This window comes from Palaemon carinicauda, chromosome 9 (assembly GCF_036898095.1).
Source record: "Palaemon carinicauda isolate YSFRI2023 chromosome 9, ASM3689809v2, whole genome shotgun sequence".
Taxonomy (NCBI): Eukaryota; Metazoa; Arthropoda; class Malacostraca; order Decapoda; family Palaemonidae; genus Palaemon; species Palaemon carinicauda.
The window spans coordinates 142,792,170-142,817,169 of record NC_090733.1 but is presented as its reverse complement, the minus strand read 5'-3'; the positions used below and the strand labels follow the sequence as shown (position 1 = coordinate 142,817,169).

The 25,000-nt window shown below is 33.3% G+C and overlaps 1 protein-coding gene across 1 annotated transcript in view; it reads right to left on the bottom strand.

Annotated features, from left to right (window-relative positions):
- Positions 1 to 1,030: 1,030 nt before the first annotated feature.
- LOC137646678 (probable glutamate receptor) overlaps positions 1,031 to 25,000 on the bottom strand; it is a 26,465-nt gene continuing 2,495 nt past the window's right edge. The window contains exons 3-11 of the mRNA XM_068379785.1: positions 11,940 to 12,038; positions 11,285 to 11,449; positions 11,027 to 11,173; positions 9,210 to 9,313; positions 8,332 to 8,499; positions 7,408 to 7,619; positions 4,497 to 4,714; positions 2,231 to 2,490; positions 1,031 to 1,247 (exon numbers count right to left, since the gene is read on the bottom strand). Of these exons, the coding sequence (XP_068235886.1) occupies positions 1,031 to 1,247; positions 2,231 to 2,490; positions 4,497 to 4,714; positions 7,408 to 7,619; positions 8,332 to 8,499; positions 9,210 to 9,313; positions 11,027 to 11,173; positions 11,285 to 11,449; positions 11,940 to 12,038 (1,590 nt within the window). The remainder of the gene's footprint in view (positions 1,248 to 2,230; positions 2,491 to 4,496; positions 4,715 to 7,407; positions 7,620 to 8,331; positions 8,500 to 9,209; positions 9,314 to 11,026; positions 11,174 to 11,284; positions 11,450 to 11,939; positions 12,039 to 25,000) is intronic.

The following is a 25,000-nucleotide window of genomic DNA, read 5'->3' as shown; positions in this document are numbered from 1 at the left end:
GTGTGTATGTGTGTATACTGTATGTAATGTATGCTTGTGTAGCCTATATATATTATACCAATGTGCACATATTTTGTAGTATAATATCTGGATATATCAAATATATGTGCCAGTGTACATACATACAGTTCCAAACATTTTATCATAGATTTTTATTGTTAATACATATTCATAAATAATAAATATTGTTAATAAATGCTAATAAATATTGTTTATATTTCGTCGTAAAGGGTCATACTATCGTGAATAAATAGCTAAAGTTTGTCATAACAAACAAAGCACTGGAAGAAAGCAATGTATAATGGATTATCACCATTTGATTAATAATGTTTACGTAAATAGCACATCGTTGATAATAGCATCAGTAATGAGCTAAATCTCTATTGGGCTTTTAAACAATACTGGCTGATAACATTCTATATTTCTAAGGAAACAATGGTTAACGTATGGTAATTTTTAGTAAGCTTTCAGCAATCTAGAAGCTTTATTGTGTGAGAAATTGCAAATGATAGTTTTAGATCAGTAACCTTTACCAGTTAGAGTGGCTTCACCCTTTAGAAAGTGTTTGTAATGAATGGCTTATAGAAGTGTTGTCAGTTACATTGGTAATTTTGTAATGAATTTTATCATTTTTTCGTACCTTACGTTATTAATGTACACGAGCGCTCGTCTTCTTGGCGTCATAGTTTCGTATATTTACTTACACAGATGTTTTGATATTGAAAAGTTAATGTTTTTAATAGCAGAAAAAAAGACCAACCTTATTTTATATTGAGAAATAACGAAAACGTATTACCATTGATATAATGCTGTTAAATAGTGATTCATTTGTCGTCATTTGAAATGTATGCATTTGTTTATACAATACTAAACTCTCCAGAAACCATTTTGGATCTCTAAAAAATTATTATCTGTTTTCAATTTGAGCAAAATAAAGCTATCAACTATATATCACACATAGATGAGCAGTGCCAACACCATAGAATGTCTGGAAGGGAAAAAATCGCTCAAAAGACGTAAACTTCCGCATTCAACCAAATGAACCATTCTCTTTCATCTTATGCACGATGATTTCCAAAGCCAAAATGAGAAGAGAGGTCACTAAACCGAATCCCAGGAGGAGTAGGGGCACCGATATTGCCATAAGTTCGATGGGTGACGTTTCCAAGGTGTTGCAATCGGCCAGCGTTGGAGTCCAGTCACGCTCCCATTTGTCTATCAGTCCAGACGAAAGCATTCTCAGTAACCTGGTGTAGATAAAGAATTTTGACATAGAAGTACTTGAAAGTCATTTGTGCACAATGACGCAATAATTGTATACTCAAACTTTTATAGGTACTGTACATATGACATCTCTTCTCTATAATAAAGTGTCTGGATATATATATATATATATATGTATATATATATATATATATATATATATACACATAGATCCCACTCAATCCCATATATATATATATATATATATATATATATGAATATATATATGAATATATATATGTATATATATATATATATATATATATGTATTTATGTATGTATGTATGTATAAATATATACATACATATACACATAGATCCCACACAATCCCATAGCAAAATGTATATATATATATATATATATATATATATATATATATATATATATATATATATATATATATATATATATATGCGTAAAAATCACAGGAAAAGGTGATGCTCAGATTCAGAAGAACCACAGGGAAAATGAAAATACGAAATATACGCTTAAGTCCTGACTAGTTTCGTGATACTTCTTCAGAGGACTGAAGAAGTATCACGAAACTAGTCAGGACTTAAGCGTATATTTCGTATTTTCATTTTCCCTGTGGTTCTTCTGCATATATATATATATATATATATATATATATATATATATATATATATATATATATGTATATTTTAACTTTTATTCCTTCTGTAGGAGGACTGATACAATATACGGAAAGCTAAAGCCAGCCTGAGTCGAGGGTATAATAGGTCGAATGTACTGTATACCGTAGTCGAGTGTATCGTGAAACCAGAAAGCATTCTACCCTTCTTCATACGAAGGCTAATATACGTCAATATAGATGCAGAATTAGGTACATTTTTTTTTTCTAAAGCTATTTGAATCCATCTACATCAATAGTACTAATTTTATACTTGCCAATTACTCGCGGTCTTTATAATTAATTAATTCTGAAAATGCTAATACTAACACTTACACCTTTTGAAAGACAGGCGTGAGCGATGATTTCTTCTTCAAAGCGAACGTGAACTGCGTTGGAAAGTTTGCGTTTGGCAGGAGGTAAACACGACACTCCTGACTGTAGTGGTAAAGAAAGGCTCTATCAGCTGTCATGTAAACGTAGTTCTTGTTGTCTAGGACCCTCTCGAAGCCGTCCTCATTGGTGGAAGCCAGGTCGATCAGTTTTCTTGCGTGGATGCCCTCCCAAATATTCCGGTAGGCTGGAACTGAGGAATCCTTCAGAGAAATAGAAAGGAGTCGTTTTACTTTCATGGTTTTTTACTCTTAATTTTTATGTAGCCAAATGCTTTTGTGATTATGTATATATATATATATATATATATATATATATATATATATATATATATATATATACATATATATATATATATATATATGTGTGTGTGTGTGTATGTGTGTGTGTGGTTTTTCCAATATTCTAAAACGTAAACTTTAATACATTCCTACTAGGCATATATATATATATATATATATATATATATATATATATATATATATATATATATATATATATATATATATATATATATATATATATATAGGCCCACAATATATATGTGCGAGTGTATAGATATGGATATTGTATGTATCTGCGAGTTAGAATCGACGTTTCATTTACAAAAAAATTATTCTATTGTATTTTTTTCATATATTTTAAGACTTGATCTTATTAAATTTATTTAACCTGTTAAACACAGTATGGACTGTTTTCATAAATAACTTAATTTCCATCGAGAACAGATGATTGTCTCAGTGATTCCAATCATCAGTCACAATGACTATGAAACTTAGTTCTCAATTTGTACCGTTTTATTATGAAAGGTAATTTCCAAGAGCCGAATGAGAAATAGCCCTGTGACATTGATTTATTTTCATGAGTTACCCTAATATGATTGGAGTCTGCAACATTTACGTTTTCTGTGATGTTTGAAAGAGAAATAAAAAGCATCATTGTATGGGAAACTCTAGTAATTATTAATTTTTCATTGGTAGTCCCTTTAATGTGTTAATCTATGTGACTAAGACATTTTTATGCCAAAGTTTTAAGACAGCTCAAATGATAGATAGACGCACAATATTATATTTGCTTTTGAATTTTAAAACACTTAAATATAATGTTTTAGTAGTATAAGCAGTAGATTGGGTAAGACACTAGCCGTCCGTTGATATACTACTACTGGAGAGTTATGGGGTCCTGGGGGGTCAAATATTACATCATTGGACCTCTTTCTGGTTACGGCTCATAATTCTTTTGACTAAACATACACCGAGTAGCCTGGCCTATTCTTTACACATTCTCCTTTTTCCTCATACACCTGACAACATTAAAAGAAACCGAAAAAAATCTTCATCACGCAAGGGTTTACTACTGCACTAAAATTGTTCAGTGGATACTTTCCACTAGGTATCATTTCCTTATTTCCTATCCTCACTGAGCTGTTTTCCCTGCTGGAGCCCTCGGGCTTATAGCATTCTGCTTTTGTAAGTAGGTTTGTAGTTAAGCAAGTACTGTAATAGTATTAGGTAATACAGATGTGGGTAAATGAAGTAATAATTAAATAAAGGGATTGTTTCATAGATAAGAAAATTAAATAATGATAAATGTGGTTGATATGAATAGATATAAGATCTCTGCAGATGATCAGCGTCATTGCCAGACGTATAACTACTCGGTCTCTCTCCGTCTCTCGGGTAAGGAGAAGAGTAGTCATACTCTTGTGGGATGGGGTACCCCGAGAGGTACATTTGGAAACCCCAATCTCTTAAAAGATTGTCAAAACTGCCATGTTGTAGTTAGGAAAGGGGGAGGGGATGGAAAGAGTTTAATGTGTGCATTTTTCTCTAAATATTTAGCAGTCATTTTGACGGGTTGCGTACACTAGTATTGAAATAAATGAAAAAATAAAAATATTTAGATAATTATCCCTTTTATAAATTCGATATCAGTGTTTTTTATATATATATATATATATATATATATATATATATATATATATATATATATATATATATATACATACATATATATATATATATATATATATATATATATATATACATATATATATATATTTATATAAGTATATATATATATATATATATATATATATTTATATTTATATTTATATATATATATATATATATATATATATATATATATGTGTGTGTGTGTGTGTGTGTGTGTGTGTGTGTGTGTGTAAAAACCTTTAGATAACACATACCCTGAGATACTCATCAATGGAAATGTGCTTCATATACCCCAGCTGGAGGTCAGGGTTGGCACCTACTTCCAGTAGGTTTGAGACTCGTGGGAGAGGAGGACCAGCCGTTAGTCCGGACATCAGATCACTCGTGTAATGAACCAGAAGGAGAACTTGGGTCATCAGCGTAGTTAAAGCTATTAGGCGGATGGTCGTTTTTTCCAGGGGAATCGAAGTACCTGTTAGTTTAGTTAATAGGGAGAGAAATTTCATTACGTTTATCATCTGTTGACTCGTTATTAAAGAGAGACTTCTGTATGTATGTGTGTATATAGATATATGTGTGTATATATATATATATATATATATATATATATATATATATATATACACGTATACATATACATATGTGTATATATATCTATATATATATATATATATATTGTGTGTGTATGTATGTATGTATGTATTATGTATATGTTATATATGTATATATATATATATATATGTATGTATATATATATATATATATATATATATATATATATATATATATATGTATATATATATGTATATATGTGTATATATATATATATATGTATATATATATATATATATATATATATATATGTATATATGTATGTATATATATATATGTATGCATATATATACAGTATATATATATATATATATATATATATATATATATATATATATATATATATATATTAGAGAGAAGGTAATATTTTGCAAGTGTTTAACCAGGAATCCATCAAACTAGTCCCTCTCTTTATACCAGTTGATTTTTCACCATAACGTACGTGAGAAATGCCGGAGAATGTGGCATCGGAAAACGATATTCACAGTACATTTGACTGCTACTAGACTTTTATTTATGAAAAATTGCCGGATGATCATATCTTCATCGACTCCATGATTATTTGAGGCATGTAAAGATTATATTTCTTATTGTAAAGAATGAGCCTAAATTCATGTCGTGTTCTTTTATTTTATTTTTTGTCTTTGTTGGAAATTGAATGAGTATTCATTTGATTTAAGATTCGTATTTGTACTAAATAACTAGAAAGGAAAATCGGACATGAATTGTGCTCTCTCTCTCTTTGATACTCTACCTTTTTGTTAGGGTAACGAGTAACGTGCAGTCGCAGGCTTGAAAACATTCTGGACATTATAAAGTAATTTTGTGAATGGAAATGACTAAGAGTGGCTAAATAACCAGATGAAAGATGGAGACTCGCGGGACCTGTCATTCGTAACTTGATTAATGGTTATAATACGTCGAAGACTTGTTAAAGACTACAGCTTTATTTCCCAGATGTCTGGTTAGATATTACACGATTTGTTTTAGCTGTAGATGTTATATTTTATTGCGTTCAAGTTGGATTAATTGAGTAGTTTATTACTTTTTTATGACAATCTGTATTTTTAGTCGTTGCTAAAATATATCGGACTTTGATATTCACGACTTTTTTCTCATTTTTCTTTGTCAATAAATCGGAGATAAAAACATATTTTAGTTAATCGTTCCAACAATTCATGTTCCTGGTCTTCATGTAGCGTAATTTCTTAGAAGCGTCTTCCGTGGCCGAGAGCACTCAGACAGCTTTCAGTCATTATTCAGAACTGAATCTGGCTGTGACTCGGTGTAACCAGATTAATGGTTTAAAGGCCCCTCATGAATGGCAGAGGCAAGGGACAGTGACATTGCCTTATCAAGCAGGACAATGACCTAGAGACTGACCCCAAACCCCCTCTCCATCCAAGCTGGGATTAGGGAGGGCCAGGCAATGGCTGCTGATGGCTCAGCAGATAGACTTATAGTGTCCCCCCCCCCATCCTTAGCTCACGAGGATGCTGCGGTTGCAGCGACCAAAGGAAATAACGAGCGTGAGCGGGACTCGAACCCCAGTCTGGCGTTCACCAGTCAGGGACGTTACCACATCGGCCACCAGCACTTAATGAAGCTTGATATATTGGTATTGTCGGATCTCTCTCTCTCTCTCTCTCTCTCTCTCTCTCTCTCTCTCTCTCTCTCTCTCTTCTCAATTTGAGTGCAAAGGAACAAAACAGCATGGACGTTAGGTAGAAAATTACGTGGCAAAAGAGGTGGTGAATTTTGTTGAATTTAGGAGAATATAAAGAAATGATAATAATAGTATTAGTAGGAAGAATAATTATCAAGTAGAGACCATTGTATCATATACTAATTCTGATTTTGCAGAGATCATAGGTTTTGGAGAAAGCCCAAACGTCTGATAATCATTCGTCGGGTTCAGAAGAGGGAATAGGATTAATTAGAAAATGAATTATTTAAAGCAAAATCTAAATGAGACAAATACCCCGTCGACATGTACCAATGACATAGCTTCAAGTCGATTTAGATTACTTTTATGTGCTGTAACAGCAACAACTGAAATTCCATGCTCACTCAAGTCGCATGTAAAAGAAACAGGGTTATCTTCTAATACAGACGACTCCTCTGAGAGCACGCGAGTGCGAGTGCGCGCGCGCACACACACACACACACACACATATATATATATATATATATATATATATATATATATATATATGTGTGTGTTATATATATGTGTATATATTATATATGTATATGTATGTATATGTATATATTATATATGTATATATATATGTATATTTATGTATATATATATTTTATATATATATATATATATATGTATACTGCATATATATATATATATATATATATATATATATATATATATATACATAATTGGATTTGTCTAAATTTCATAAAGTTTTTAACATGCGCAGTCATTTCGCGTATCATAAAAATATAAACAATAGTAGTAGGCGAATATGTCTTGATTCGTCCGCAGTTAATGCTAATTCGCATTATTTACATAAAGCGAATACTTACAAGCGCACTTACCCTGTCCGAGTATGAACCCCATGATTGTGAAGGAGGCCTCGGAGAAGACGAGGGGCGAGGGGAAGCTAGTTACCCTCAGGTGCAAATAAAAGAGAATTGTGACCCAGAAGAGAAACACCACGGTGATGATCCACACCATGACGGAGAACTGCTTCGAGTAGGCTCTCCACATGAAGTCGCTGTTCGACGGGCGTTTCATGTACATGATGTACCTGGTTTTAAAAAAGGTTTGAATAGCTATTATACGTGATTGTGTATATATAAATTTATATGTACTGTATATGATATACGCCGTATGTATATATATATATATATATATATATATATATATATATATATATATATATATATTGTGTATATATATATTGTATATACTGTATATATATATATATATATATATATATATATATATATATATATATATACATATATGTATATATATATGTATTGTATATATATGTATATATTGTATATATATGTATACATATATGTATATATATGTATTGTACATATGTGTATATATATGTGTGTATATATATTATATATATATAAATATATATATAGTTTATTTATTTCCTTGTTTCCTTTCCTCACTGGTCTATTTTTTCCTGTTGGTTCCCTTGGGCTTATAGCATCTTGCTTTCCCAAATAGGGTTATAGCTTAGCATGTGATAATAATAATAATAATAATAATAATAATAATAATACAGTTGAAGGGTTTGGCAAATGGAAAACCATCTTTTGAATTGCTAATTGTAGTACATTTACATCCAGTAACATCAAGAAATTACTAAAAGGATTTTGTGAATCTTTGAATTACTAATTGTAGTACATTTACCAGTACTTCCAGTAACACCAAGAAAAAAAATTTAATAAATTGCCATAGTGTTATTTTCAATTTATTTTTTTTTTCTTTTTACATACTTTGAATATCCGACGCCGATAGGGAAATCCACGGCCAAGCTACGTTTCTTAGTGACGTCTATCGAAGCCACGGCGATGTCCGCTTGATCATTGTAAATCTCGCCTATCAATCCATTCCATTGGCCATCTTCCAGGGACCCGTAAGCGTCGACCTCATAGCAGTTCGAACTGGAATGGGTTTAGAGATGCAAAAAAAATATTTTTGGAGGATTTCGATAGATACTTTTAGGTGCCGGTTTAGTATGTGGTCAACCTTTCGAATATGGCCTACGAAATTCTGTTTTAGTATGTGACCTGACCTAACCTAACCTAACCTAACCTAACAAGCCAGATAGGCCACATACTAAACCAGAATAGAAAAGATAGGCCACATACTAAATCAGAATAAAAAAAGGTAGGCCACATACTAAACCAGAATAAAAAAAGGTAGGCCACATACTAAACCAGAATAAAAAAGGTAGGCCACATACTAAACCAGAATAAAAAAGGTAGGCCACATACTAAATCAGAATAGAAAAGATAGGCCACATACTAAACCAGAATAGAAAAGATAGGCCACATACTAAACCAGAATAGAAAAGATAGGCCACATACTAAACCAGAATAGAAAAGATAGGCCACATACTAAACCAGAATAGAAAAGATAGGCCACATACTAAACCAGAATAGAAAAGATAGGCCACATACTAAACCGGCACCTACTTTTATTTGTAGTAAAGACGATTGGTATATGAAGTACTACTTTAGTGTAATTTCTAAATGATGATCAATAATACTAAAAGAAGCGTTTAATTCGAATGCTTTTTAGTACATCACAAATATTGAATATAATTTCTTTTCATATGGATTTTAAGTTTCATATTTCTACGAATGCTCACCTGAAGTTCATGATTGTTTGAAGATGCGTGAAAATAGATCCGACGATTCCTGTCACTTCTTTACTTCCGTCCTTTTTGCGCTTGATCACAATGAATGGTTCCTCCTGGTTTAATATTCAATAATATAATTATAATGATAATATATTACTAATATTATATCACTAATAATATTCTATTACTTGTAACTTAAGAAAAAAAAAAAAACATAAACGGAGGAGCAAGACTGATAAGAGGTGTTCAACACCTAGAAAGGATAACTCTTATACCAAGGGAATTACACTGGCTGCCTATTAAAGCAAGAATTGAGTTTTAAGATATGTGCAATAGCCCATCAAGTTATTAGAACCGTGTGTCCAAAATGTCTTAAGAATATTGTCTCTGATCTTGTAGCTATTGGATTGGGTAGACACGATAATAGTTACAGTTGGTTTTAGATTATTGGAACAAGGATATATGTCTACTGTAATAAGGTAATAAATTGAAAAATACCTCCACTGCTTTATTACGTTTTTATCGAAAATATGATAAAAACCACAATCCCCCTACTGCTTTCCTACTTATAAAGTATAATAAAATAAGAAAATAACGAATTGAAATATATTTAGTGTATCATAATGTTTAAATTTATGTCCACAAGAACGCCAAGGTTGATATTTATTAAAATTTTCATTCATCAGAGATTTATTAGTTAAAGAAAAAAATCTTGAAACAAGTATGGTGTAAAATCATTCAATTTAAGTCATAGGAACATTATTATTATTTTTTTGAAATAAGATTATTTCTAATTATCTTTGATTTTTTTTTTTAGAATTAACCATCGCCTTAATCATGCATGAATATGAATCCTACTACTATTATTATTATTATTATTATTATTATTATTATTATTATTATTATTATTATTAGGGTATTATCATCCATTGCTGCAATTTGGTTTAGGTAAACTTGTCATGAAAGCTTGAGGATTTACATGCCGCTAATGAATGGCAGACGCAACGGACAGTCACATTGCCCTACCAAGCAGGACAATGCTTTAGAGACTGACCATATATACATATGATCAGTTCCCAAGCCCACTCTCCATTCAAGCTAGGACCAGGGAGTGCCAGGTAATGGCTTCTGATGACTCTGCAGGTAGTCCTATAGGCTCCCACAAACCCCCTAACAACCACTTAAGGACCTAACGAGTTTGAGCGGGAATCGACTGGCGATCACCAGTCAGGGACGTTACCAAATGGGCCACCACAAACCCAAAATGTGTTGTAATCAACATTTTGAGTGGTCACAAATCAACTGACAGCACTAGGATTATCTTACAATTCTTCTTTACCCAAGGGGTTAACTAATGCACTGTAATGTTATTGTTCAGTGGCTACTTTCCTCTTGGTAAGGGTAGAAGAGAGACTTTACCTATGGTAAGCAGCTCTTCTAGGAGGAGGACACTCCAAAATCAAACCATTGTTCTCTAGTCTTGGGTAGGGCCATAGCCTCTGTACCATGGACGTCCACTGTCTTGGGTTAGAGTTCTCTTGTTTGAGGGTACACTCAGACACACTATTCTATATAATTTCTCTACCTCTTGTTTTCGTAAAGTTTATATAGGAAATGCTTATTTTAATGTTATTACTGTTTTTAAAATATTTTATTTTTCCTTTTTTCCTTTCTTCATTTGGCTATTTTCCCTGTTGGGGCCCCTGCGCTTTAGCATTCTGCTAACTAGGTTTATAGCTTAGCAAGTAATAATAATAATAATAATAATAATAATAATAATAATAATAATAATAATAATAATAATAATAATAATAATAATAATTTACCTGAAGAGTAGCGCAACGAAGGTAAAGTCCCATCAGGTTCGTCCGTCTGCTGAAGGCATCGCCTTCCATCGAATACATAAATCCGTGTCGCAATTTGGAGTACCTTGCTTCATATGGCAAGTTATTCGAATGTCCTTCAGCGAAAGACTCGAGGACTAAGTTTTTCGAGTTTCCTTCTGCGGAAGACTCGAGGACGAAGTTTTTCGAGTTTCCTTCAACGAAAGACTCGAGGACGAAGTTTTTCGGGTTTCCTTCAACGAAAGACTCGAGGAAGAGTTCGTTCGGTATTGGAGGGTCACTTGGGTTTCTATGAATCCAGTATCCCAGATTGGATTCTTTCAAGTCGAAGTCAGGGGATACGTGGTAAGTTTCCCACAAAACTGCAGAGCCGCCACCTTCCGTGTCCAGTGTGGCTACAGTGACCTGTTAGGGAGGCTGTGCGTTTTAAGCAATCCAGTATAGATCTCTTAGAATTTATCACTCTGGAAACTTAACTGTAAAAATCATGGAATAAATGTTGCCAGGCATTTACCGTTTTAACAACGGATATATTGACGCAAAGGAGTGATATTACGGTCACCAACCCGTTAAATAAATTATTGTAAAATTACGGTCGTCTATATTTTACTGAAATACGGCTGAGAATAGTATATTTTTACGGAGAATTTCCGATTAAAATTACGATTTTTTTAACTGTATTCAACAGATTTATTTTCTTATAATCTTAAAATGCACTTAGAAAAACTAAATATACTGTAGTTCCTCTGATGAAAACGAAATATGGAAAGAATTGATGTTTTGAAAGGCGACTATCGTAGGTCCAAAGGTTGGAAGTCTAAAATTGACGAACATGTTTTCCCTCTTTATTTCATTATACATCCTTATATAGCTGTCTACTATAGCGTCTACTCACCTTGCTATTTAAAGGCAGATAAACTTGGCGCAGGCGGTCTCGAAACGTGACGTCAGAGAGTAAGAGCCAATCAGCACGAATCTCGTTTCCCTTGAAGACCTAGCGAGATAAAAGTGGATTTATGACAGTTATGAGAATAACATTTTAGTAAACACATTAAACAACACAAAAAAATCGAAACTACAAATTTTATGATGATCTCCCCTATATGATGAAAAGAAAGTGTGTGACTATATATGAATTTATTTATGTCTTTTCTGTCGCTCAAGTGAAGAAGGAATAGTCATACCCTGGTGAGAGGGGTTACCCCGAAAGGTACTCTTGGATACCATCGGGTAGTATTTAGGAAAAGGTTGGATCTGTGCGTGCATATCTTTCTACTGTAAATATTTATTTGGTGAAAAGTAAGTGTCTGACTATATATATATATATATATATATATATATATATATATATATATATATATATATATATATATATATACACATACATACATATAGTATATACATATATATACATATATATACATACATATATATATATATATATATATATATATATATATATATTATTCCTCCAAGCCTATAGGCGCCTCCAAATCCCCCTTCCTTACCTCATAAGGTTGGTGAGGTTGCAGACACAATGAACTATCGAGCCTGAGCGGGACTCGAACCCCAGTCCGGCAGATTGGTCACCACAAATTGAAAATAGGTGAGTGATTTAGATTCGATATCGCGTCATTTGTATAAATAATTAAAAAAAAAAACAATGTTATCGACATTGAAATGAAAAATAAAAGAATGAAAGAAAAAAAAAAGAATTAATTCAAAGTTTTATAGAAATTGTAAATTAGAATGCATTCTGTTTGTTGTTCAAATTATGCCCCCATCAACCTCTGGGTTACTGTTACATCACAGTTGTGTCCCTAAAATATACCCCACAAATTAAATGATAGGGTCGCCTGACGGACCAACATGAAATTAGACATTTTTCATGTTGAAGGATGAGATATTTTTCCTATAAAGTCTCTGATCTGTATCTCTCAATACGGAAATAACCAGTTATTATGTTCCAGCCACCCGCTGATAAGTCGTGTGTAAAGGTTGGAAGTTTATACCGAATAATATAATTACTCAGAATATCTGATATATATATATATATATATATATATATATATATATATATATATATATATATATATATATATATATATATATATATATATATTTAATCTCCTGTGATGAAATGAAACTGCAGCTGCACGTAAAATTGTTGATTAGAATTCTTTTTCAAATTGCTTTATTAACACCAGAGAAAACTAAAAGAATTTTTTATTATAGATAGATAGACTTATTCAACACATTTGCACATGTTACAGGGTTATATATGTAAAGCAGTAAGATCGAAATACAGTAGTTATATGAATCATGGTTAAACTCAAGAATACAGCGTATATGATTATACTCCATGACATGCACAATACGGTCAAGGATAGCACAAGAAAGAATCATGGCTTTTATTTCTATTGTGGTCCTTGTAAAACGGTAATGATTATCCCTGGGCCCAGATATATGATTATGCAATAGCTAATCAAAGACCTTCCTCGAATAAATGATGCATTAAAGATAGCTTCGTTCATGAGTATCTTCGATATAAGATAAAAGTGGAAAGAAAAAAAAAAAAGCTTTTACGTAAAATATAGGCTTCCGAGTAACCCGCAAATAATAGGTGTTCTGACAGTAAGTGTGTAAATGTAGACGATGACAATTTGTACACATCACAAGTGGCGTAGGTGAAAGATTTGTGTGAAAAGCCGTTTGGGATTTCCGTCGTCGAAGTAAAGCTCCATTGTGTTTTATTATGGTCGATGTAGATAAGATATAGATGGATAATGATACGTGATCGATCAATAAGAACAGCGGTTGGGGTTGGTCCGAGCCTAACTGACGAATTCTTTACTTAGTTACTTTGATGGGTTTTCTTTTTATGCATAGCTATCATTACCATTTATCTAAGTCTTATGTCATTTTACCATTATCATTATTATTGTTGTTGTTATTACTACTACTACTACTACTACTACTACTACTACTACTTGCTAAGCCACAACCCTAGTTGGAAAAGCAGGATGCTATAAGCACAAGGGCTCCAACAAGGTAAATAGCCCAGTGAGGAAAGGAAATAAGGAAACTACAAGAAAATTAATTAACAATTAATTTAAAATATATTAATAACAGTAACAACATTAAAATAAATATTTCATAGATAAAAAAAAAACAAGAGGAAGAGAAATAAGATAGAATAGTGTGCCCAACTGTACCATCAAGCAAGAGAACTCTATCCGAAGACAGTGGAAGACCATGGTATAGAGTCTATGGCACTATCCAAGATCAGAGAACAATGGTTTGATTTTGGATTGTCCATATCCTAGAAATGCATACGGAAAATTTCATATATTAGTAATGAATACATACGGGTTTCAGTACATGTTTCAGTCGGACTTCGGATCGAAGTGATCGTGAATCCATGAGTTCCCAGTAACAGTGTCGAGTTAGGAGAAAATTAGATTTGTTAACATTTGTCATTCAGGGAATAATAACAATAACAAGTCGTTCAACAACTGTGTCCTGTCTATACTCCTCTTCAATTTCCTATAAACATTGGAGTGTAGTTTATAAAGAGTATTGTAGTTTGGAATAGGTAATTTGACAATGGGGAACTAATGATCTTAAATACAAAATACAAGCGTTAATATTTGTAGCCTATTGTACAGTTGGACACAGGCGTTCCTGGCAAACCTCCCTCGGAGGAAATGTAACTTGCCACAGTAACCAAACAGCTTTTGCGGGGATAGATGACAGAGGTAGTGGGTAACCCACGCGTGAAAAGACGCACTTCCTCTAACCGAGGGATTTAGCGTCAATAGGCGTAGGAGGAGATGATGATGATGATGATGAAGTTTTATACATATGGTACTTCTGATGAAATTTTCATGTCTTGATAAATGTTGTTCATTTACTTTTAAACCTTAAGGCGATTTTCTGAGTAGTTCTGTGTATCCGGCTGGTAAAACCGAACTTGTGTATCTGGCTGGTAAGACCGAACTTGTGTATATTGCTGGTAAGACTGAACCTGTGTATCTGGCTGGTAGGACCTAATCTGTGTATGTGGCTGGTAGGACTAAATCTGTGTATATGGCTGCTAAGACAACCTGTGTATATGGCTGGTAAGACTGAACCTGTGTATGTGGCTTGTAAGACTGAACCTGTGTATCTGGCTGGTAAGACTAAACCTGTGTATCTGGCTGGTAAGACTGACCCTGTGTATGTGGCTGGTAAGACTGAACCTATGTATGTGGCTGGTAAGACTGACCCTTTGTATGTGGCTGGCAAGACTGGCCTTGTGTATGTGGCTAGTAAGACTGAACCTGTGTATGTGGCTGGTAAGACTGAACCTATGTATGTGGCTGGTAAGACTGACCCTTTGTATGTGGCTGGCAAGACTGGCCTTGTGTATGTGGCTAGTAAGACTGAACCTGTGTATGTGGCTGGTAAGACTGAACCTATGTATGTGGCTGGTAAGACTGACCCTGTGTATGTGGCTTGGAAGACTGAACATGTGTATGTGGCTGGTAAGACTGAACCTGTGTATGTGGCTGGTAAGACTGAACCTGTGTATGTGGCTGGTAAGATTGAACCTGTGTGTGTGTGGCTGGTAAGACTGACCCTGTGTATGTGGCTGGTAAGACTGACCCTGTGTATGTGGCTGGTAAGACTGACCCTGTGTATGAGGCTGGTAAGACTGAACCTGTTTATGTGGCTGGTAAGACGGAACCTGTGTATGTGGCTGGTAAGACTGACCCTGTGTATGTGGCTGGTGAACCTGTGTGTGTGGCTGGTAAGACTGACCCTGTGTATGTGGCTGGTAAGACTGAATTTATGTGTCTGGCTGGTAAGACTGACCCTGTGTATGTGGCTTGGAAGACTGAACATGTGTATGTGGCTGGTAAGACTGAACCTGTGTATGTAGCTGGTAAGACTGAACCTGTGTATCTGGCTGGTAAAACTAACCCTGTGTATGTGGCTGGTAAGACTGAACCTGTGTATGTGGCTGGTAAGACTGAACCTGTGTATCTGGCTAGTAAAACTGAACCTATGGGCTGGTAAGACTGACCTGTATAAGTGGCTGGTAAGACTGACCCTGTGTATGTGGCTGGGAAGACTAAACATGTGTATGTAGCTGGTAAGACTGAACCTGTGTGTGTGGCTGGTAAGACTGACCCTGTGTATGTGGCTGGTAAGACTGAGCCTTCTCAAATGAAAGTATAAGCCTTGCCGATAAAAATCTATTCAGTATGCACACTGAGTGTTGGACTTGCAAATGGCATCGATCTCTTTTGCATTCCCCGTAGCATGTATGTTCTTGACAAATTCTTAATAGTCATCATTAAACAGAGGCACAGACACGCACTGATATTGTAATTAATTTATGGGACTGTACGTGACACTTTCTCAGGCCTCTACAGCGTAAACTGAATGTATCCGAAGGACCTCCAACAATCTTTCGTTAATTATTCACACACACATAATTGATTGACTCTCGAGCCGCATTTTTGATTCATTGTCTCTCGCCCAAGAACCTTGCAAGTATATACTGTAGATCTATTTGCGACTGTGGTCGTATAGATCCATGTTAGCTATACAGTAGGTTGTCTTTTCAACCTAGTCCACTTGGGTCTACCCTCCAGTCCTCTTCTCTCCCACCCTGGATCTGAGGGTCCTCCATCCTACCATCTATTACCAACCTCTGTCTTCTGTCCTTAGTACCTGCTATTAGTCCTGTCCATTTTAGCCTTTTAGCTTCAGAAGCAGATTATTTTTTTATACGTGAAAGGGACAATTCTTCATGAACCTTCCACATTAGTATAACCATAAAGGAAGATGATATTCACATTAGTGATATGGTACTGGAAATTGAAAGTGCTAAAGATCTTAGCATTTGTACATACCTGTAGGATGATATACCCATTCTTTATAAATATTTCCTTTTAGCTGATAAACTATAGTTATGTGAAGAAGTGATTGGGGATATGCGGCAAATACAAAATTATAGATGTAAACATTAGATTTATCTGAGTTACATTAACACGCTCTTTATCATAATAATTGTTATTCTTCTCTTTATTCTATGGCTATTTTATTTCTCTTATTATTTTATAATTCTCATTACTTTTCGTCTTGGTTTATTAAAATCGTTATATTTATAATTGTTATTATTCCGCTACTTGGTATTATTATTATTATTATTATTATTATTATTATTATTATTATTATTTATATTCTATTTATATAAACAAATCCTTAAACGCACATTTAAATATTATCCCAACAATATTTTAAGATATACCTCTGGGACTCATGTGACTACTGTATACGACTTTAGTATAATTATTGTTATTAACATACCTCAATATGTACATAAGACATTTCCATGATGCACAATGCTCGTTTTTTGGAAATATATATATAAAAAAAGCAAATCGATGCAGAAATAACTTATGAATAAATCTCGACAAAAAATATAAATATTTTCACAAACAGAAAAGTAATAGTAAGCTAAGTCAGAATAGTTCGAGTACTGTTAAAGGCGTTTTTAGATTTTTACTATATACTTTCCTAAACGTACTAGCACCAATAGCACTATCAATGGGACTTGCATAGTATTGTAGCATTTTGAATGAGAACTCGCCACCTCAAGAGAATGTATATAGTAATTCTTTGTAAGAGCAAGTAGAACTTACTAATCCTACGAACTTGTTATTATTATTATTATTATTATTATTATTATTATTATTATTATTATTATTATTATTATTATTATTATTATTATTATTATTTTATACGACTGGAGAAATCTAACAGAGGCCTTTTGCGTCAATAGGCATAGGAGGAGATGATTTATTATTATTATTATTATTATTATTATTATTATTATTATTATTATTATTATTATCATTATAATTGTTATTGTTATTAATATTATTATTATTAGCTAAGCTATAACCCTAGCTGGAAAAGCAAGATGCTTTATGCCCATAAGCTCCAACAGGGGAAAAATAGCCCAGTGAGGAAGTGAAACGAGGAAATAAACTACAAGAGAAGTAATACATATCAAAATAAAATATCTTAAGAACAGAAGCAATATTGAATTAGATCTTTCATACATAAACTATAAACTATAATGCAGGTTTCTCCTTTTGGAAGAGGGTCTAATATTGTAGCAATGTTTTTAAAGACAAATTTAAGTGTGCGTGACTCCCCTCCCCCCTCCCCGTAAGCTCACCTAAATTTCGCTTCAGAAAACATTGGCTGTTCCAATTAAGTAACAAGTGTAGTGCCGTGGAATTTTTTTTATTAATATGATTCTATTGCAGTTCCTATTTTTATGTTTTACGAAATTGTTCTATTATTATTATTATTATTATTATTATTATTATTATTATTATTATTATTATTATTAATTGCTAAGCTACAACCCTAGTTGGAAAAGCAGAATGCTATAAGCCCAGGGGCTCCAACAGGGAAAATAGCCCAGAGAGGAAAGGAAACAAGGAAAAACTAAATATTTTAAGAATATTGAAATAAATATCTCCTATATAAACTATAAAAACTTTTAACAAAACAAGAGAAATTAGATACAATAGTGTGGCCGAGTGTACCCTCAAGCAAGAGAACTCTAACCCAAAATAGTGGAAGACCATGGAACAGAGGCTATGGCACTACCCAAGACTAGAGAACAATGGTTTGATTTTGGAGTGTACTTCTAGAAAAGTAAAACTTCTTTAAAAAAAAAAAAGAAAAAAAAAGAATGAGTAATATGAGTGTGGATACATAATTAGTTCATCGTTACTTCATAAAAGTAGAAGAGCAGGCGAACGTAGTATTTTGAACAGTAAAGGTCCCGGATACTTTCAAGTCGGACAAAGGAGGTCTAATTTTAGATAAAAGGATGTGATTGGAATTAATCACTTTTAGATACTCGACCAAATACATCAGTACAGAATATGTTAAGGCCAGCCTTTGATGGATGATACTAAGTTGAAGGGCCCTTAGCAGCATTAATTACATTTTAAGGTAACAGGAAACCGAGTGGTTATGAGGAGTAAATTGAGGATTGTATTAATGTATTATTTCATGATTTATGCATATGGACATAAAAACACGTCATAAATGATAGAATAATTGTGTACCGAGATTTGTTATTTCTTTGGATATTTACTGAATAATTATCTCAGCGCTACCTCAATAAATTTAGATCAGGTTAGGATAAAGAGTTTGGAAGGGATTGAATCTCTTTTAGGATAAAGAGTTTTGAAGGGATTGAATCTCTTCTAGGATAAAGAGTTTTGAAGGGATTGAATCTCTTTTAGGATAAAGAGTTTTGAAGGGATTGAATCTCTCTCTCTCTCTCTCTCTCTCTCTCTCTCTCTCTCTCTCTCTCTCTCTCTCTCTCTGTTGTTATTGCTTCCTCGTTTGGCAAAGGTAGTCTACGACTAAAAAACTCTCTCTCTCTCTCTCTCTCTCTCTCTCTCTCTCTCTCTCTCTCTCTCTTTTGTTATTGCTTCCTCATTTGGCAAAGGTAGTCTACGACTAAGGAAATCATTACTTACGTAAAAAACGAGTCTATTCGAACAAAGTAAATCGATAAGAATATGTAATTTGCTAGGAATTATACGAGAGGGAAGAAATTCTGTTGTTGTCATAATAGGTAATAACTGAAAGGAAAAAGTGTTAGGAGTAAAGAGAATAAATGATAAGCTTTTAAAGGTTCCAATGATAATAGGGAATCAGATAGTAAATATAATTCCAGCATATGCCCCTCAGATGGCTTGCCAAGAAGAAGAAAATTAATTATTGAAACAAGAGTTTACGGTAGCTATTAGAACATGAAATAGGAGGAGAAGCTAATCATAGGAGCAGACATGAATGGCAGAATGGGGAAGAGAAGGGTTGGATATGAGAAGGTCCATGGGTGTGGAATAAGAAATGAATATGGGGAGTATATATTAGAGATGGCTCAATTGTGAATTGGCATGTATGAACGCCTGGTTTCAGAAGTTGGATAAACATCTGATAGCCCATGAAAGTGTAGGACTGGAACACCAAATCGATTACATCCTGGTAAGAGGAAACCATGTGTTAGCTATTATAGACTGGTACTGATGAATTTTAGAATAAGAGGTAGAAAACCCAATAAGAGAAAGAGATCTAGAATTAAGAATTACATCCTGGTAAGGGGAAAGCATGAGTTGAATATCATAGACTGGTAGTGATGTATTTTAGAATAAGAGGTAGAAAACCTAAGAAGAGAAAGAGATTCAGAATGAAGGTTTGGGACCTTATTGGAGAAAAGGGCGAACAATTTAGGAGGATTGTGCGAGAGAGATGACTGGTTAGGTTGAACTTAGAGATTGAACTGGGTAAAAGAGTGGAAAATATATAGATATGTATAGGGGTTTCAGAGGAATTATTGGGAAGAACCAGCGGATGTGGTGTGTCGAAAGGAGAAAAGTGGTGGCGTGAGAGAGAGGAGAGCAAGGCAAAAGCAAAAGATTCTAGGAGGAAAGTAGGTATAGCTATTGGAAGAGCTGTAGGGCAACTGATTTGAACGGCCAGGAACAGGGAAAGGATATCTGTAAAATTTCAGACTTGAAGTGATGGAGATACGGAATGCAGAAGTGAAATGGGGACAGTAAATTGAAAAGTGGTAAAGCACTAAGTTCATGAGTTTCAAAATGAAATGGTCAAAATACTAGCTACAGAAGAGGAAGAATGGATGCTGGATTTATTAAGAGCAATATGGGAAGAGGAAATATTGTCTAATGACTAGGAGCAGTGTCTAATTGTATCTATATATAACCTGAAAGGTGATACCATGGAACTTGGTAACTACAGGGGAATTGAATTAACAGAGCATGGTTTGAAAGTTATTGAGAGGGTACTAGATGATAGATTGCAAAGATTGGGAAACATCAGTATGGTTTCATTAGAGGGACAGGGACTCTGAATGCTATCAAAGGCTACCGGAAAAGAGGCTAGAGGGAAACCAAAAGCTCTTTTGTACTTTTGTAGATCAAGGGAGGGCTTATGATAGAATACCAAGAGAAATTATGTGCTGGTGCTTGAAGAAAAAAAGTCCCGAAGATGATTGTTAGAATGGTAGAGATAAAAACAAGGACAAAAGTAATAACACCTGAAACAAAAACCTTTGAAGTTAGTGCTGGATTTCCCCAGGGGTCAGCATTAAACCCTTTTTTATTTGTGCTGGTTTTGAATGTGTTAAGCGAAAAGATCAGAAATGAAGAGTTGTGGGAGTTGCTATATGCAGATGATTTGACAATAGGGGAGACTTACAGAGAATGGTTGTAGAGAGGCAAGAGACTTTGGAGATGAGTGGCTTTAGAGTTAATGTGGATTAGACTGAAGCTATGGTGAGTAGTAAGGAAAGTAGGAACAGGATAGCTATACATGAAAGTAGAGGCTCGGTTATAAAACATTTGAAATAATTTAGGTACGTTGGGTCTACTGTAGGGCGGGAGGGAGGATGTGAGGCTAATTTTGAGAATAGGATAAAAGCAGCCTGGTGGAAGAGGAGGGAGGTAGCAATAGTAGTATGTGGTAAGAAAAAATCAATCAAGCTAAATGTCAAGATCTATAGCACAGTAGTAATAGGACCAGTGTTAATGTATGGATCGGAAACTTTAGGTCTAAGACGAAAAGAGGAAGCAAAGCTAGAGTGAAATAAAAATGCTGAAGTGGATTATGGGAATATCACTGCTTGAAAGATTGGAAAATTGTGAAATAAGAAGAATGGCAGGCGTAGTAAAGATTACAGAAGTGATAAGCGGCACGACCGAGATGGTGAGGACACCTGTTGAGGATGGATGGAGGGGAAGAAGTGAAGAGGGCTTACAAGGAACCTGTTAGTGTAGTGGTTGGGGGGAATCAAGAGGTAGGAATAGAATTAGGTGGCAAGATAAGGTGAAGGATGATAGGGAGAGAAAAACATTGGTGGAATAGGATGCCTTTGATAGAAGGCATTAGAGAGGACGTATCAGGCAACCGACCCGTTAATGTAGGGTAAGCGGTAAGAAAGAAGATACAAAGAAACATTTGACTGCTATTCCTGATATCATTTTGACTAGATTGCGCCGTCTTTAGAGAGAGAGAGAGAGAGAGAGAGAGAGAGAGAGAGAGAGAGAGAGAGAGAGAGAGAGAGAGAGATATTCAGGCCGTAATGATCCAAATACAAATTACAATCAAGGTTGTGCAACATGTAAAATATACTCCATTATTTTTTCCTGTCTCAATTTTCACTGAAGGTAATGACACGGCTCGGAAGGTTTAACAGCTTTTCCTTCAGAAGTAAAAGGAATTTTTCTATGCATACCATATCCCGAAATCTATATTGAAGAGCGAGCTCATCACATTCAGTTTCAGCCTTTCATTTCTTTACCTCTTTTTTTATAGGAATAGAATTGGATTGCAAGATGATTGCTCATACATAAGATATCAAAAGAAGTTGATTGAGTATCTCCAGTCGAGAATGGGGTGATAAGGTACAAGAGATTTGCTTTTTTTTTTTTTTTTTTTTTTTTTTTTTTTTTTTTTTTTAGTTATCGTAGTCTACTTAAATAAGATTACCACTGTTTTGTGAAGTGCCTCTAAATTTCTTAAAATTAGAAGTCACCTTATTTAAATCTCATCGAAAATGGACTCTGGTACCATAAATTTTATAGCTGCAATTTCGCTTTCGTGTTCTGAGCTTACCATGGTATGCATACTTACATACATACAGTATGTATGGAAGGATATATAGATTTCTTCATATACTCTTGAATTTATAGTCTCAAAAATTGAAGTTTTGCGATTCAATTGCTTGAGGGTACACTCGACCCAAATATTCAATCTAATTTCTCTTTCTCTTGTTTTGCTAGTTTTTTTATAGTTTATATAGGAAATATTTATTTTCATGTAGTCACTGTTCTTAAAATATTTTATTTTTCCGTGTTTCCTTTCCTCGCTGGGCTATTTTTCTCTTTTGGGGCCCCTTCGCTTATAACATCCTGCTTTTCCAACTAGAGTTGTAGCTTAGCAAGTAATGATGATGATAATTATGATAATGATAAAAATAATAATAATAATAATAATAATAATAATATAATGATAAAATCAACTGTATCACCTTGGTGCAATATTTTTGGAATGTAAAATAGCAGGTAAAGGTAAAAATCCTCATTTTTTTTTATTAGAGTGCACATGATGTCAGATTGAAGGTGTAGTAATAAACGGCATATATATATATATATATATATATATATATATATATATATATATATATATATATATATATACTGTATATATACTGTATATATATACATATATATATTATATATATACTTAATTTTTTTTTATTATTTTTTAATATTACGGAGTGGAAATATTTTCATTTTATATATATATATATATATTACTCTTTATTATTGACGAATATTTTCTAAGCAATATTATGACATTTTCTAATTCAGCCAACTCCAACTGTAACAATGCTAATCAATTGTGCAAAGTTAATATTGTTTTTATTTTGTTTTAATTACTTACTTTAAAATGTATAAAAATAATAACTTAAGTTTGAAAAATAAGTTTTGCACTGATCATTCAAAGAAATGCGATATATTAATTAAGTTCTAAATAGTTTTTCTTATGTTTTAATGTGGAATAACCGGTTTTAATAACCTTAAACTATGAATATTTATAATTGAAATACATAATGAGCGTATCGGACTGTCTCCAATACGTTATTTTTAGTTGGTTTATTATACAACGTCGAACAAATATTTATTTAATGTTGTTCAAACCGTGATTTTTATCTATATTTTAATACTTAAAATTTTGAAACCTCTTGTAATTAATTGAATTATTTAGATGTAAGATAAGACCAAAATTGACATATTGACTTGAAAATATCCTTTATGCATATGCTAGCCAAAGAGAAATGTCAATAGAGAGATTATTATATATCTAACTATCTATCTATATATCTATCTATATGTGTGTATATATATATATATATATATATATATATATATATACATACATATATATATCTATATATATAATATATATATATATTTATATATATCTATATATATAATATATATATATATATATATTTATATGTATGAATATATACACATATACATATATATATATATATTTATATGTATGTATATATACACATATACATATATATATATATATATAGAGAGAGAGAGAGAGAGAGAGAGAGAGAGAGAGAGAGAGAGAGAGAGAGAGAGAGAGAGAGAGAGAGAGCTGCATAAAGCTTACAGATTATGATTGAGTGACAGTGACAAGGGTCAGGTCATTGAGCTGTTTTACAATGTCCTAGAGACCGATCAGTAACCCGTCCACCCAGGCTGGGACCACTGATGACCAGGCAGTGGTTCCTGGTGATTCAGTAGGTAGACCTTTGACCCCTCCCCCAGAAATCCAAATCCTTAGGTCATAATGAGAGTAAGGTTGAGGACACTAATAAAAAAACATCTGGCCATGAGCACATTGCAGACTTGGAGGCCATAGATTGCGAACCTTCAACGCTCTATTCAATTACCACAACACATTATACATTACATTAAATACAGTATAGTAATATAAATATGTATGTATATATATACATATATATATATATATATATATATATATATATATATATATATATATATATATATATATATATATATATATATATATGATAAATTTTGCACATATAGACGTGTTTTTTTCATATTCAAATAAGCCATATATTTTTGATACATTAATTTCTGGATTCTCTTAACGACCTCGGTATCAGAGCCCCAACCGAAATCACACAAAGACAACAGCTTCTGACCGGCCGGGAGTCGAACCCTGGTCCAGGAAACTTGTATTTACAAGTGGTATGTCAATGTTAATACAAGTTTCCTGGACCAAGGTTCGACTCCT